This window comes from Arctopsyche grandis, chromosome 6 (genome assembly GCF_051622035.1).
Source record: "Arctopsyche grandis isolate Sample6627 chromosome 6, ASM5162203v2, whole genome shotgun sequence".
In the NCBI taxonomy this organism is placed as follows: domain Eukaryota; kingdom Metazoa; phylum Arthropoda; class Insecta; order Trichoptera; family Hydropsychidae; genus Arctopsyche; species Arctopsyche grandis.
In genome coordinates, this window is record NC_135360.1 from 33,951,697 (window position 1) to 33,967,393 (window position 15,697).

The window sequence follows — 15,697 nt, forward strand, 5'->3', positions numbered from 1 at the left end:
AATAGTAACCCTTTGATGACATAAATAAAATAAGAATCTTTATTGCGAGTTAGATTTCAATATGACTCACTACAAACTGATATTATTTTTGCACTTTTTTTTTAAACTAAACCTCATGCTAGGAAAGACTCATTTAATCGGTACATCATAATTTATAGGTCTACGTATATTTACAAAGAAACCAGTGATGTCAAAATCTACGTAGTCAAATGTTAATGCCAACGTGCCTTATTTATTATTACGAGAAATAAAATTATTTTAAACTTAACAAGCAAAAAAATAAATTTTTGGGGGGGGGCGGGTGGGTTCGTGAAAAAGGCATATCTACAACTTGATTGCTGGAAATTTGATAAAAAAAAAAAAATAACAATACGATTGCAAATACATATGTATATACAGATATGCTTCGGGATGTATAATAAATATATATATATATATATATATATGTGCGTGCTCCAGTTCAAGTAAGTACGTATAAGTACGTAAAGGTGAATTTAAGTACAAAAAAAAATAAATACTAAAGTGAAGATAACATAATCGTGAAAAACGTGATACATATATACATAATGCAAGTTGAGTCTGAAACAATTAGACGATTAGTATCTTGAAAAATGAACATTTTAAAAAGTAAATATTTAAAAATCAAAACTACACAGGATAGCATTATGGCAGTCATTTTTTCAAAGATAAAATCACTCAGTACATTGCCAAACATTGTCAATCTTCTTCAACACACTTTCTTACATTTGTTTATTTCCACTTGAAAGAAAGACTAGAGAAAGAATAGAGCAGGCAAATTCTATATTTCGATCATTCTATTGGTCGAAAAGCTTTGTCATAGACACACGCGATTCAAATTGGTCAGAGCATCTCGGCTGACCAATAGGGATCGCGTATTTTTCTCCCCAATGCAAACACAGCCATGAAATGAAATATACACAACTACCGAATATTCACTTTTAAATCCAAAGCATTCATTTTCAAGTTGCCAATCGTCCGATTGTTTCCGCCCCACCCTGTATATAATAATATACGAAATAAAAATGAGAGAGAGCAGTGCATTTATTTGCACTGACCTGTAATAGCAGAGGTCGACGCGAATGCAGCCAATCAGTCCAAGGATCGACACCGACGGGTGGTGGCATCTCTAGAGATATCTGCGTTTACACCAATTGGTGTTATACCCAAGTTAAACGCATAAATTTCCCTTATAACATATTGTATACAATTGCGCAACTACTACTATTTCATATATATATATATATATATATAACAGTTAAAATATAAATGAATCAAAAGCCTTATCTTAATTTCTCTTTTATACAAAAGAAGCAAATTTATATTACGATTCTTCAAATACACACCAGAAAAAAATAAATAAAACAACAACATCCTTCAATCAAACAGACATCGGCACCTTTAGACGAATCCTAGTCGAGACCATAATTAAAAAAATCCAACAGTTCAATACCTGCGATGGATACGGAGGCGGAGGTTGAGGCGGCGGCACTTGCAGCCGTTGCTGAGTTCCAGGATAAGGCGGAGGAGGCGGAGGCGGGGCCGGTCGTACGATACTGCGTATGCCGAGTCCCATTCCGACGTTAATTCGACCTGAAACGATTCAAATTTAATACACACCGAGACACTCGACATTGATGTCACTCTTCGATGAATCTCACCTGGTTGAGGACGGTGTGCTGAAAATGCCGGCGGATATGTGACTGTTACTGTGTTGTTGGTGGTGACGACTCCGACAGCTCCGTCTTGAGACATGAGACGTGTTCCGGCGGGTATAGGTCGGCCCATCGCCAAAGCGACAGTGACTTGATTTTGCATCTGTTGTTGTATCGCTTGTTGCTGCATTTGCTATTACAAAATTTTTTAATGTTATTCAGTGGATATCAAAAACATCCAAATCTGACCCAACAAAACCAAAGAAAAACTTCCAATCATACACAACATATCTGGGTTTAACCGAGGTTCGAACCCAGGACCTAGCAGCACAAGTTGACCACTGCTGGCTAATATAATATGAATAATTCACACCTGAGCGAGCTGTTGATTCTGCGTGACGAATTTCCCCCTGATCTGCGGACTCTGCTGGAACTGCACCTGCCCTTGCGGATGCTGTCCCGTCTGTTCCATTCCCTGATTCTGATCGGCTTGCCTCGCCATCGACGGAATGAGATGCTGTTGGGGTTGATTCTGCGCCACGTTTGCGTTCGGCTGATTGACCACTTGCTGTTTGAATTGGTTCTGGGCCGCCATGTTGAGTATCTGCCCGGTCTGCCGATTGCCGATCTTCAGCATCAACTGCTGCTGCTGCACTTGCTGGCCCTGCGTCTGAATGTGCTGCTGATTGATATTAGGCCTGAACGACTGCGCGAACCTCATCTGCTGCCCTTGAATCGCTATGTTCGGATTGTGCATGTGTTGCTGCTGCTGCGTGGGTTGAATCGTGTCCAATCTGGGCAACACTTGCGGTTTGATATCCATGTCTTTCAGTTGCATGTTCTGCTTATCGGGAGATTCCCCTTCGATTATTTCAGTTTTGATTAATTTTCCATGTTCCATGCTGATATTTTCCTCTTTCTTTTCAGCTTTCACTATTCGTGGCTCAGCGGCTGCAATACGACTAGCCTTATTTTCATCAGCATCTTCGCACCTAAAAATTAATATAATTATGATTAAAACGCATCACATATGTACATTAAAAATTGCTACACTTAAAAATGGTATGTAAACTTACGGATCTCTTTTAACGTGTTTGCCCTGAGTTGTTTGTTCTGTTTCTTCCGCTAACTCTAACCCGTCTAAAATAAGAGACGTATCTCCGAAGTCTGCCAATTCAGGATCAGCATACTCCAATATATTGAAATCGTCTCCCATCTCAGCCGTCAACGAGACTAAGAGCTCTTCTTCGTCATCTCCCAATCCGCCCAATAGATCACCGACCTGTTACATATAAGATCAAATTAGCTCTTTTCGATGTTATTAAAAATCAATCATACGCGATGAAATTGAATTACCTCGGCCATGTTTGCATTATCTTGTTCCAACTTATCGATATCAACTTCGGACACGTCTTCAGTGCCTTGCGAAGCAGGCATCATAGGACGCGACATAGGTGCTGCACTTTTCTGTATGGCGTTGACTGCCTGCTGCATTTGAGAATTTTGCATGATCGTCGGTAAAGGCCTCACTGCGAGTTGGGGATTGGGTTGAATATTTTTCTCGCCAACTACAATTCAATGAAAATAATACATTTCTACATCTCATGTGCAAATCAGACTATTTCCGTCATATTGGTCACTAAAGACACCCCAAATATAATATTTAAACAATTCAATCGATATTTGTAGTAATATTCCCAGCAATCACATTTATAATGCTTCATAAATATGACACAATACTGAAGAAAAAAACACTGCTATATTCCACGCAAAATCAAAACAGCTAATCTTAAAGCAGTTTTAAGGAACTGTGGAAATGAAATCGAAAATAAATACATTTGATTATCGTACCCATTTTTGCAGCTTGAAGTTGTGCTGGATTTATAGACTGTTGATTTTGAATCTGTCCAGATTTATCTAGCGACTTCGTCATACATGGTCGAACAGTCAAAAATCCATGTCCAGTAGACACCAATTGCTGTTGCTGTTGATGCTGTTGTTGTTGGTGTTGCTGCTGTTGTTGTTGCTGCTGTTGCTGCTGTTGTTGCTGTTGTTGTTGTTGTTGCTGTTGTTGTTGCTGTTGTTGTTGCTGTTGTTGCTGTTGTTGTTGCTGCTGTTGTTGCTGCTGTTGCTGTTGTTGTTGCTGCTGTTGTTGTTGTTGTTGCTGTTGTTGTTGTTGCTGTTGCTGTTGCTGTTGTTGCAAAATTGGTGACAGCATGCGAGGTGTCTGTTGTTGTAATCCTACCGAACAAACACGCCAAATATAAGTATCATAATTATTACATAACCATATCATTGAAGTATTGAATGTACGAACCAGATGGGTTTTGTAAAATGAGACGAGTCCGAGAATCAACGGTTGCGATGGGTGGCCTCGCCCGAACAATGGGACTAACCGGCAAAGGTTGTCTAAACTGCCCATCGACCACAATTTGCTGCTGTTGGTCTGACGACTGCTGATTACTTGACTGATCTTCACCTACAATATAAAAAAACACAATGAAAAATCTATATATTTAAATATTTTAATGTGAAATAATATGTAAGCATACCTTGAGGCCATAGCTTATTAGAGCTGTGTTGCCGTTGCAAAAGATCTCTCAATTGCCGGTTGACTTCGGGCGGCTGATGAATGGAGCCTTCACTCCGCGGAGATAGTAACGGTTGATTTTGCGCCGACACGAAGGGATCCTGAGGACGTGGCGCATAGATTTGATTTCTTTGAGGCACGATCGCGTATTGGGTGCCGGGCCGAGGAGTACCCGGCTTTTGAGCGTACACGTCTTGCACCGTCGGAATCGGCGCAACTCGGGTCTGGTTTCCGTATGCCGGACTCCTGGCTGGGTTTGGCGACTGGTGGCCGAACGATCTTGGCGTCTGCGGCGAGTGCAGGTACTCGCCGCTGTTTTCGGACGGAGGACGCTGAAACGGATCGCCTTGATTTTGAGCGGGCGAAACCGAGCCGGGGAATTGATCGTGCGGAGACTGCGGCGAGAACGGACTTTGAGATAGCCGTTGGGGCGGGGCTACAGTGCGCGTCTGGATCAACGGAGGATGTGGGAATCGGCTCACGTTGCCAACGATGGGATAAGGACTTCTCGGGAGCGTGGGAGACGGTGACGCCATGCCTCCGGAGTGCAGTGGACTTTGCTCGTTAATGGAAACTTGCAATTGATCGGCGTGGAAGGTGCCATCGGGCGTCATCTGTCTCTGTACTCTGGCCATGGCTGAAATTGTCGGGCCTATAGTAAGATAAATACGATACAAACACACCGCCTCCTTAGAGCACAGAAGTGACACGTCCATAATAGTTTTGTGAATATAATAATGTTGAGAGAGTAATGAATATTCAGCATAATCAATCAGTAAAGAACATCCTAGTTGAATCGTATATTTTCGACTAGTTTGCAAATGGGGTATCCGGTAACTTATTTGAATGAAATCTGCTCAAAAAACAAAGTTAAGAAATAAAATATTTATTTATTGTACAATTAATTTAATTATTTAGAACCCTGCAAACAACCGTGGAATGGAATATATAGATTAAAACGTAAGAAAGAATCATGGAAATGTTACAACTAAAAATGGAATCAAAGCACGGAGATACAATTATTAACGCAAGGGAAGATGCAAATCAAAATAAGACCAATAAAGAGTTTATACTTCAAAACTACACATAGATTATATTCGTGAAATTATGGACATGTCACGTATGTGTTCCGAGAATGCGACACATAAACGTTTATTTTTGCGACGACTACAAACCTTGCAATCTCTGGTCGTGTATCACTTGCTGCTGATGCTGGGCTTGTTGTTGCCGTTGCTGTTGCAACTGCTTCCACTGACGTTCCTGTTCAGCTTCTCGAGCACCTCGTTGTTGGCCTGTTAATTTTTCTTGCTCCTGTTGCGACAAAGCAATAAAACAAGCACACATTTTATTACAGTAACAGCAAGTTAAAAACGTCGACCACGCATTTTTATACTAATCTCTCAAACAGTTTGGTCTTGTATTGAATTAATTATTACCATGTATGTGTATACAAGGGTGGTTCGGAAATTTTATTCAGAATATTTAGAGTGCTTTACAATCAAAATAATTTCAAGCTATCAATCGAATCTTTAAAAGCTTTTTTTATAAGCACTTTGTATGTATATGCATGTACAAATTTCAAAATTAAATATTGATTGACGTTAAGCATACTTATAGTACAAATCGACTTAACAAATAGTATTATTTAAAAGCATACGTATTACATAATCGATTTCTACACAGTAAACAGCAAACTACAGAAAGGTAAAAAAAATAAATGAAAACACTCGTTTCATTTCCATCATATTCAACATATTAAAACACATGCAAATATCGCCTATTCTTAACGTGTATTCCGGTTATTTTTCATTAAAATAATAGTCAAATGTTGTAATCATTTCAAAAGCTTCATATACGTTAGGGTAGTCTCTTGATGGCAAAAATACAACGGTATGAAAATGAATTATGTATTGAAAAATGAACATGTACTTGAGAAGTGGCACGTTTTAACATCTTTTAATAATGAAAGAAAAAAAAATGGAATTTTAGAAGTTAGAAGGATGTAACGGTAACATATATATTTATATGAATCTCACACATCACCACCGGTATACACATACAATCATGCAAGCACAAACATACATATGACATTAAGATACCGTTATTAATATACTAAATATACAATTAAAAAAGCTTTATAGCCGATTAATAATAAAAAAAATTCCCATGCCTGCACGTGAATTAATTCATATTTTTCATTATTTTTTTTATCAAATCATTTATTAAGTCACAAGGTATGCTATAGTATTCCATTCATTATTACACACTACTTATGTATATTTACAATTTTATCAAAAAAATACAAACAATACCGTGTGACTTGAAATACGATTACAAATTATGTTAAAAATGTTCTCTAAATATATGATACACATCATATAAAAAATTATTCCCAAAAAATAAATAAATAACAATAATAAAAATAAAAATAAAAACAAATAACTACATTCACCAAGCAAGCCAATAAAATAGTAGGATAGGATCAAAGATAAAATGGAAAAATGCATATTAAACTACATACCATGCTTTTAATTTAAATTTTTTCTTTTTTCAAAAACTAACTTACTCAAATACGCTCGAGATAATAACGTTGCAAATTAATCAATAAAAAAAAAAACAAACGTAAAACGAGGTTCACTCGACACGAATATGTATACACAGGGGAACATAAGTAATTGAATTATTATAATTTGATCAAAAATTTTAGCCTTTGAACTGAAAATTAAGCGTATAATTCAAAGGTACAAATTCTTGGTTTTTAATTTTTTTCCGTGAATGCAACCAAATTGTATTGGTATTTTGCTATGTGGGTCAGACTTACAACCCCCGAGAAATTCTTCAGAAGTAGAAAAATAAAGTTCAAAAGTTGCCGACGGTAAAAACTTGTTCCGTTACTTACGGCCCCGCCTGCATACAATATTATAGATATATATATATATATATAAAATAAACTCAAACAGAAGAATCAGCAAAAAAAAAACAATAACGATAATAAACGTCCGGCAAACAATATAATGAACAGGCAATATAGAGACGTATTGCGGATTTGAAAGTAAGAGATACCATAGTCTGGGTCGATGGCTCGTAAGCCAGCTCCTGCGGCATGGAAGGAAGGGTGCGCATGATCTCCGAAGGCGTCAGCACCCGAATTTGCAAATCGCCCGGCGGGCTGGGCGGCGCAGATGCAGACGTCGATATCACCGACGTCGGAGCGGAATCGGAAACGGAATCGCCCACGGGTGACATGGGGGAAGAAGACCTGCTTCGCATCGTCATCGCGCCGTCACTACTACTACCACCAGCGTCCACGACGGCCTTCTTACCACCACCACCACCACCACCGCCGCCGCCGCCGCCGCTCTGCATGATCGAGTTAATCGAGTGCGGTATCACGTGCGACTTGCCCAAGAAGCTGAGAGCTTGCGAGAACAGCGCGCCGGTTATATTGTGTCGGACGATGGAAGCGGCCGGCACTTGAGACTGCGCCTGCTGGACGATGCCGAGCGTTAGATGCGGACCGGGAGCGTTCGTGTTGGGAGTCGCGCTCCGATTCAACTTATGGTGGGTGCCGGCCGTTGTGAACTTGCCGAACGGGTTGACGGTGACGTTGGGAGCGGGTCCGCCGGCGCCGTGATAGAACGGCATGAATTGATGATGGAGAGTGAAATGACTAGTCGTAAACCCGGCGGCGACTACGCTAGTACTACAAGTATTAGTGGTTACTGAACTACTACTGGTTTTATTATTAATAAATGCATTATTAGATTCTGGTGAAGGCGCCCGTGGAATGGGGGTGGGGGAGGGTGTGTTAGTGGCAGATGCATGTGTTAGAGAGAGTCCATCCTTGTCAAGAGGCACCTCTGCGGGTAGATCTGGAAGTACTGTGGCCGGCGCGTCCACGGGTGCTGCCGGAGCTCCGCTATCAGGAGCGGCCTGTCCTCCTACTGCGATACTCTCCTTGGTTATCTGTTGATGTGCCCCAAATAGCTGTCACTAACGTCGCACACACACACACACACACGACTACCACATACACACACATTCGTCTTCAACTTTTCATTAAAACACTTAATTCTAACAGTTCGGTACGAAAAGCGAAAGCTTACGCTCGTCAACGAAATACGACACAGACTTCGATACATGTGTGCTATTTGCAACGGCCCAATTTCTTCAACGACGTTTCTATTCGCAACGTGCATTATAATACGCCGAGGAAAATACTCGAATAACATATCGCTGCATAACTTCAATATTCATATTACTAATGCAATTGTGATAATCAACTCGCACATATATATGTATATTTAGCGCCTACTTGACCATCTTTTTAAAAGTTGAATAACTAAATGAAAAATTCTAAGCTAAATGCATACCAGTTGACATCACAGCAACTCATGACAGTTTTTAACTCTATGAAAAAATTCACAGTGGTAGCGAAAAAGTTATGGATTGCTTTTACATTTTGTGTGATAAATCAATATTGGCTCGCGACTATTAAAGGTTTTTAAATAAACTATTAAATATTTCCTAACTCAGTCTCGAGTACAACTGAGTTAGGAAATATGGCACACGACAAACTACATATATGTTTGGGAATGTGGTCTCATAATGGTTCGCCACTGCTGTCTTAAAACGTCTTCTATTTAGCTAACCTGTTATACATATGAGGTAGCCCAAAAAAACCGCATTTTTGCTTCAGATTGTATGTAAATTAATCACCAGCTTCCAGATGCTGAAGGCCAACATTCAAAAAATAATACTTGAAATCCTAAGAGCTTCCAAAAATCAAGTACCAACACTTTAACAAATATTGTATTAAAATAAAAATAAAATAAATATTCCACGCCATACAGAAGCGTTTCCCGAGAAATACGAAAAAAAAAAACAAAAAAAAACTAGCTTTTATTTCAATCCCCCACAATGTTTCCACTTGTATCGGCATCGAACACATCAAGTGTTAACAAAACAGTTCTTATCAAATACTAAACAAACACAAACGTATACACCGCAAAGTTCTTATAATCTACCGGTAATAAAAATCGACAGAGTATTTTCCGAGGAGCAGCACCTTGCGAATAAAACTTCAAACGAATTCAACAGTTGCAAATAACACTTGTATGAAGCATTCGTATACAAACCAGCACAACACACAACAACGAGACCACATTTACAATATAACATAATAAAGTTAATGTCGTGTTAATCACTTGGATGTAAAATTATTTCATTTTGCACACAGATTAATGTGCCGAACATAAAAAATAAAATAAAAAAACACAAAAAAATAAATACATTCACACCCATGAAGAGTATATAAAAAAATGTTATTTCATCTTTCACACACTAGCCGATAATAATATAAAGTTAAATATTATTTATATATAAATATACGTATCATGTATAAAAATAAAATTGAACGCACCTGTTGAGCTTTCTTCATTCGGATAGCGCCGCGATTATCTTTCGCCTGTTGAAGATAAGGCGTCTTTTTATCGCTGGCCAGAGCCCTCCACTTCTTGAGGATCTGTTTGCACCGATCGGGCCAATTCGGAAACTCTGTCTTCCACTCGGGATGATTCATATTGGCGTAGAGCACGGCCGATATCGTCGCCGCGCTACCCAACCCTGCCAAAACAATGACGGTTTCAAAACACAAACGAACAACCACACATTGGACAAATTCACAAATGAAAACACACCTTCATCGGCCTTCATCTTATCGCTGGACTTTTGATTGCACGGCGTCGGTTGAGCTGGCTGCAGCGGCGGGGGCTGAGATATGCTCGAATCGGTGCCGAGAGTGTCGGTCATACCCGACATGCAACCCGATCCCAATCCCGTCATTCCACCACCAGCACTCCACTGGCCGCTGCTCTCCGAGTACGCCGGACTCAACTGCGAACTCCTAATACAATTCCCACATAGTTAATAATAATTACAAAGACGATTCAAAATCAAACAAATGGAGGTATACCAACCCGCTATATTCCGTATGATATGGTGATGGAAATTCCATAGGACTAGACAAGTGCTGTCTTTGAGGATTATAACTACTCGAGCCGCTGACGGAGTTCACAAACGAAACGGACGATTCCTGAGATTCCTTCAGAATGAAACGAAAATATAAACGACATATTTATATCATATAGAAATATCACCAATACAAAATACACATGAACATACCTGTGAATCGTCGGTGAGAACACCTTTGAAAATCTCTTCTACTTCACGGCTGTCCATCTTTGGAAGCGAGTCTCGTACTATAGTTTCTAAATTCACTCCCAGCAAAGACAACTCTTCTTTTAACTGAATATTGGTCCCAGAGCATGCTTAATATTGAAAATACAAAATACAAATTAAGTAGGTGGAAGCTAGTTAGGTTATGTCAACTTTATTGACATTTGGTATTCGGTAAACCATATGTACAGAAGCTAACAAGACTATAATCATTGTAGTCTTCATCTTCGATAATATTAATATTTAAAAAAGTGAATAAACCAGCCAATTATCTTTTGACATTTAATTCACTATAGTCAATTTCATTTACACTATAAAACTTCATATTTAAGTTATCTTTCTATGAATCATTCATTACCTTTGTTTGCATCGTCGGCATTGTTCATATTGTGTAACATGTCAGGCTTTTCACCGACGTGAGCGTTAGTATTGAACGATTGATCGGCCTGCATCATCACACTGTCGTGGGTCGGCTTGGTATCTTCCAATTGCGAATCGATATCCCTATCGTTGGATTCGTTCTCGATTTTGATTTCAGTATTCTTATCGAACAAATCAGCCTGCTTCTCAACTTCTTCCTTCTCTTCCTTCTTTTTACACACTGCCTCAATGGCAAGCAATTCGTCCTACAAAGACACAATCGTTACACGTAAACAAAAAATATATACCAAGATTGAAGTGGATTTCTTGCGAATACGTAGCTCCATTTTCAGACTGAAAACACTGCAAAATTAGAATAGGACTCACCTGATTCAGACATATCGTGGAGGAAGTGGTGGTGCCAGTCACTGACGTGGCATCGGCGACTTCTTCATTGTCACTATCGGTTAAAGGTATAGACGTGTCCGGTTCTCCGACCATTCGACCGCAGGGCGTGTCTAACAAATCACGGCCAAAGAAAGCCTCCTGCATGTAGGGAGGAAACGCCTCCATCAAACGAGACCTCGGTTTCCTCCTTGGCTTCTTTCTCTTTTCCAATACGGAATTTAAACTTTCCATATTACCTATAAAGTATATACAAAATTATAAACATGCACTCGTCAATGTAGCATTAAATTAAAATTAATCGCATCGTAGCATACCGGCGAGACTCGTCGAGTCTAAGGCATCTAAGGAATGCGAAGGCATATCGTTCTCACCGCTCCGGCAAAATCTACCTTGAGACCTCACCCGAACACTGAATCCACCGATTCCAACTCTATTCAAATTTCTCTGTCGTTTCCTTCTAAGCACGGTTTTACCCGATTCCGTTGTGTAAGTGGTGAAGCCCTCCGGAGGTGGACCGTCTTGGGCGACGATCCAAATCATTCCTTCTTTATACATACTAATACCTGAACGGAAAAAAAAAATCACAGTCAGACTGAATAGTAAATAATACGCGAACAGAATCCAAAAAGTGTACCCAATTTTGAATTATATTAATACTTTTTTAATAATTTTTTGACAAAATCTAAGTGTTAACGTTACTTATTCATATGAAATTCAAAACAAAACCTTGCTCGTCTTTAATATCAATCCCCATATCAAGTTTGCAATCATCGTTAGATGCATCACAATCACCGCCCTGAACAACCGATTCTATAGTAGCTAATATACCTGAAAAAAATATATCATTATTCAAAAAATCACACACAATACATTACATATAAATAAAAATAACAAACAATTCTACTCAAAATCAGCAAAATTAAATATACAATTAAAAAAATCTTTACCCCGTTTAAATTATTACGTTGATCCTATAAAAAATTGAAATTTTTTTATCGTTTCCCAAACCGCTGTGTAATGATAGTACCTGCGCTTTTATCGAATGGTCCATCACACCGCGGCCGTCTCTTTTTCCTGCCGTGGAAAGCTTGCAAAGACGAAGCGCCTTCGCCCTGCAGGGTTTGCATCGCTCGCAGTCCTCCAGCACTGAGACAGACTCCGTCTAGGAAGAATTCTCCGGGTGACGGTGGCCTCGCCGATGCCAAGACCGGCTGCAGAGGGAGTGATGGCAACATTGGAGTCGGTAAAGGAGGTGGAATGGGTACTAAATGAGGTGGAGGACAATCGCGAGGACGACACATCAAACACACATACCTAAAAAGAGAAAATGCACATAAATTAGTAAATTATAAATCTATTGTGAAAAAATAATTGACAATATTCACATTTGAAAATATATTTAGAAGAATAGATACAAAACTCCTAACAAATAATGTGCAAGACTTATCGATTGTCGAGAGAAGCGTTAGTGATATGAGCCGAGACAAAACTAATAGGATATTCTTCAATAGAGAAAATTATAACACGCAAATCAGTGTTGTAGAGTCCTATAAATATTATACACTAGTGTTTTTAGCCGGCTTCGCTCGGTATTTGTAATATAAGCCGCTTAAACATGGCCAATCTAATAGTAAGCATTTTTATTAAATTTATTTGAATATTCATTTTTGAACATCATGGATTCTACGAACCAAAAAAACAAACATACATACATACATACAAAGTCTCTTTCGAAATTATATATTAGATTCATCGATCTTATATAGCACAAGGAGAAATACTCGGACCGATGTAACCTTGACAGCTTTGATCATTAATTCATAATCGACACAATGACATCAAGCTCAACGGTGTCTTCATAAATGAAATTAAATATAATATTTTAATATCGTTCTTGATACAATCAATCAAATTACCCTCTCTGACAGCAAATATCGGCATCATTTTCATTGTGCACAGTATCGCAAGCAGCATGCAGCCATCGTTTGCATTGCGTACATTGCATAATCAATTCACCATCGCTATACGGCGAACCGCAAGCTCCGCAGATGACCAGCGAAGCGCATGGACCGCATTCTATAAAAAAAAAAAAAAAAAAACCATCAATCAAATCCAACCCGGTTAAAAGAGCACGCCAACTGCGATCGTCTTATCCTTACCTGTATAGCCGTTCATCCACATATTATCGGGGCCAGGCTGAGTGGTGCCGCAGGTGATGCAGCGCCGACACCGAGCACACCTCCAACAGCCCCTCGGGACGGACGCCAACGGTGGTCGGGCGCAGTACGTGTGATAAGACACATCGCAGTCGTCGCACAGCACCAAGCGTGCTTCGTCGTCTCGTCTTCCGCAGCCTTCACAAGCCGTGCAATCCAAACACCGCCAGCCCTTCTGCACAATCACGCTGGTCACCTTGATGTTGACGCAGTATGGATGATACGTCTGGCCGCACTGCGCGCAAGCTATCAAGCACCCTTCGGAATCGGTGCCGAGCGCTCCGCACATTACGCATATGTCCTGCGACAGGACGAATTTGTCTTTGCTCGAGCAGAGCACGAGTTTGTTCTCCATTCCGGGTTCGTCGTCTCCGTTTTTGGTGTCGGGAGCCTGCGGCCTCTGCAGTCCGAGGCCGGGGATGCCGAACATCCCCCGCATTTTAGTTTTGGCTCCGCGTTTCCGTCCAAAATCCATAAAGTATGAACGTTGCCGTTTGTTAAAGCCGAACTTGCCGCCGGAATTGCTGAGGCCTCCCCTCACTTTGTAAATTCCTAGGCGTTTCTTGGCTATTTTCGACGCCGTGAACGGCTTTCCTTTTCCTAATCCAACGTCCATCTAAAAAAACGCACTCATCAAATACAAATCTCTCGACAATAGTATATTATATATGTATATTCAATCGAATTATAACATACTTTTGTATCGATCGCTAGTGGATCTTGCTCCATCATTACATCGTCGTATAATGATTCTTGAGACACGGATAAATTTTCATCATCGATACCTAAATAATACAATAATCCATTAATTCTATTCCAATATAAAAGCCTTGTTAAAGTCAACTATACATAATATATGAATTTTTTTATGCATATTCGATATCCTTAAAAGGAAAAAGTTTAATCTATATGTGACTTGAATTTATTAAAGAAAAGGATAATAACAAGCTTAAATAAATATCATACTAAACGTACTATCTTTCCTCCGTTGCATGGGCGTCCTTCCAACTGTTTTACAAACAGGACAAAGGTAATCATAATCGGGTATAGTTTCCTTCTTCAATTGATACGTAGACAAATCGGCATCTGCATCGCACGTACCGTGAACATATCTTCGAAGAAAAAAAAAAAAAAAAACAATCCCCATTAAATATAATCAAACAAACCTACAGCAAAATACAATACAGAAATCAAATCACCGTTTACAACTGAAGCACTGAACCATTTCTCTCTGCGCGGCCGCTCTATACGCTCTCCGGCACAACGGACACGACAGACCCTTATTGCGTTGCTGATAGCAAGAATCGCAAACGGTGTAGTGAGCGTGCCACCGAGAACTGGCACCGGCTCCGGGACTGCGAGAGCCGCAATCAGAACAAACTCTACAACACTAAAATGAAAATTCAAATTAAAAACAAACAATCGTCACGCACGACATTTCCATTTATTGATAAAATGTAATTCGTACCTTGCATTTCCATCCGTACTTGGGGACAGTTGTCATAATAGGTCTGATACAAGTGGCATGGTACAATTTATCGCACTGCTCGCACGCTATAGCTCGGCTTTCGCCGGTGTCAGCTCCGACGCCGTGACAAACCTGACACACTCGACACTGTTTACAATTCCAACCGGCTCTCACGCCCGGCAGCTGCGGCAGACCCACGCAAGTCCCGTGATGGTGTGCATTGCATGTGCAACATGTCATCAAATTCGCCACGTCTCCTACTTCACCACATGTGTGGCAGTCGATTCCGACGGAACCTTTCGACACAAATTTCAAATACAATATTGACTTTTCAACTGAAAAACAAATTATTGTATTTTATAAAACGAGAACTCACAAACTAAATGAACTTGATAGACATGTTTCTGGCAGAATGAAGCACGCGTGGTTATCTCTTGGAATCCTCCCGATGCCAAAACGCAAGGGTAGTGAAAGTATTTTGTACAACTCATCTGGAAAATAAAGCATACATTATTTCAACTTGAAAACGGACAGAAATTTTCAAAAACGACAATGAGGAATCAGGAAGAATTATTCACATATACATAACATTTGAGTTTCATAGTCTTATATAATCAATGTGAGCTTTAATCGCATACAACCCTACTTGCATTGATGCGAGCAGGATGCAATGCTGAAGTAACGTGATTTTTTTAAACTGCAGTTAAAAGGTAATTTAGCCCTCTAAATGTGTTCTCTCAAAGTA

General features: G+C 39.7%; 1 protein-coding gene across 1 annotated transcript in view; it reads right to left on the minus strand.

Moving 5' to 3' along the window:
- Positions 1-15,697, minus strand: part of LOC143912856 (uncharacterized) — a 38,659-nt gene that overhangs the window by 18,599 nt on the left and 4,363 nt on the right. Inside the window, exons 6-31 of the mRNA XM_077432289.1 lie at positions 15,329-15,443; positions 14,953-15,248; positions 14,684-14,874; positions 14,460-14,596; positions 14,181-14,269; positions 13,428-14,100; positions 13,185-13,344; positions 12,296-12,582; positions 11,995-12,096; positions 11,583-11,831; positions 11,248-11,504; positions 10,859-11,126; positions 10,447-10,592; positions 10,242-10,366; positions 9,963-10,168; positions 9,686-9,888; positions 7,327-8,229; positions 5,439-5,574; positions 4,226-4,900; positions 3,991-4,152; positions 3,525-3,914; positions 3,030-3,241; positions 2,750-2,955; positions 2,047-2,665; positions 1,680-1,866; positions 1,472-1,611 (exon numbers count right to left, since the gene is read on the minus strand). Coding sequence (XP_077288415.1) covers positions 1,472-1,611; positions 1,680-1,866; positions 2,047-2,665; positions 2,750-2,955; positions 3,030-3,241; positions 3,525-3,914; positions 3,991-4,152; positions 4,226-4,900; positions 5,439-5,574; positions 7,327-8,229; positions 9,686-9,888; positions 9,963-10,168; positions 10,242-10,366; positions 10,447-10,592; positions 10,859-11,126; positions 11,248-11,504; positions 11,583-11,831; positions 11,995-12,096; positions 12,296-12,582; positions 13,185-13,344; positions 13,428-14,100; positions 14,181-14,269; positions 14,460-14,596; positions 14,684-14,874; positions 14,953-15,248; positions 15,329-15,443 — 7,134 coding nt within the window. The remainder of the gene's footprint in view (positions 1-1,471; positions 1,612-1,679; positions 1,867-2,046; positions 2,666-2,749; positions 2,956-3,029; positions 3,242-3,524; positions 3,915-3,990; positions 4,153-4,225; positions 4,901-5,438; positions 5,575-7,326; positions 8,230-9,685; positions 9,889-9,962; positions 10,169-10,241; positions 10,367-10,446; positions 10,593-10,858; positions 11,127-11,247; positions 11,505-11,582; positions 11,832-11,994; positions 12,097-12,295; positions 12,583-13,184; positions 13,345-13,427; positions 14,101-14,180; positions 14,270-14,459; positions 14,597-14,683; positions 14,875-14,952; positions 15,249-15,328; positions 15,444-15,697) is intronic.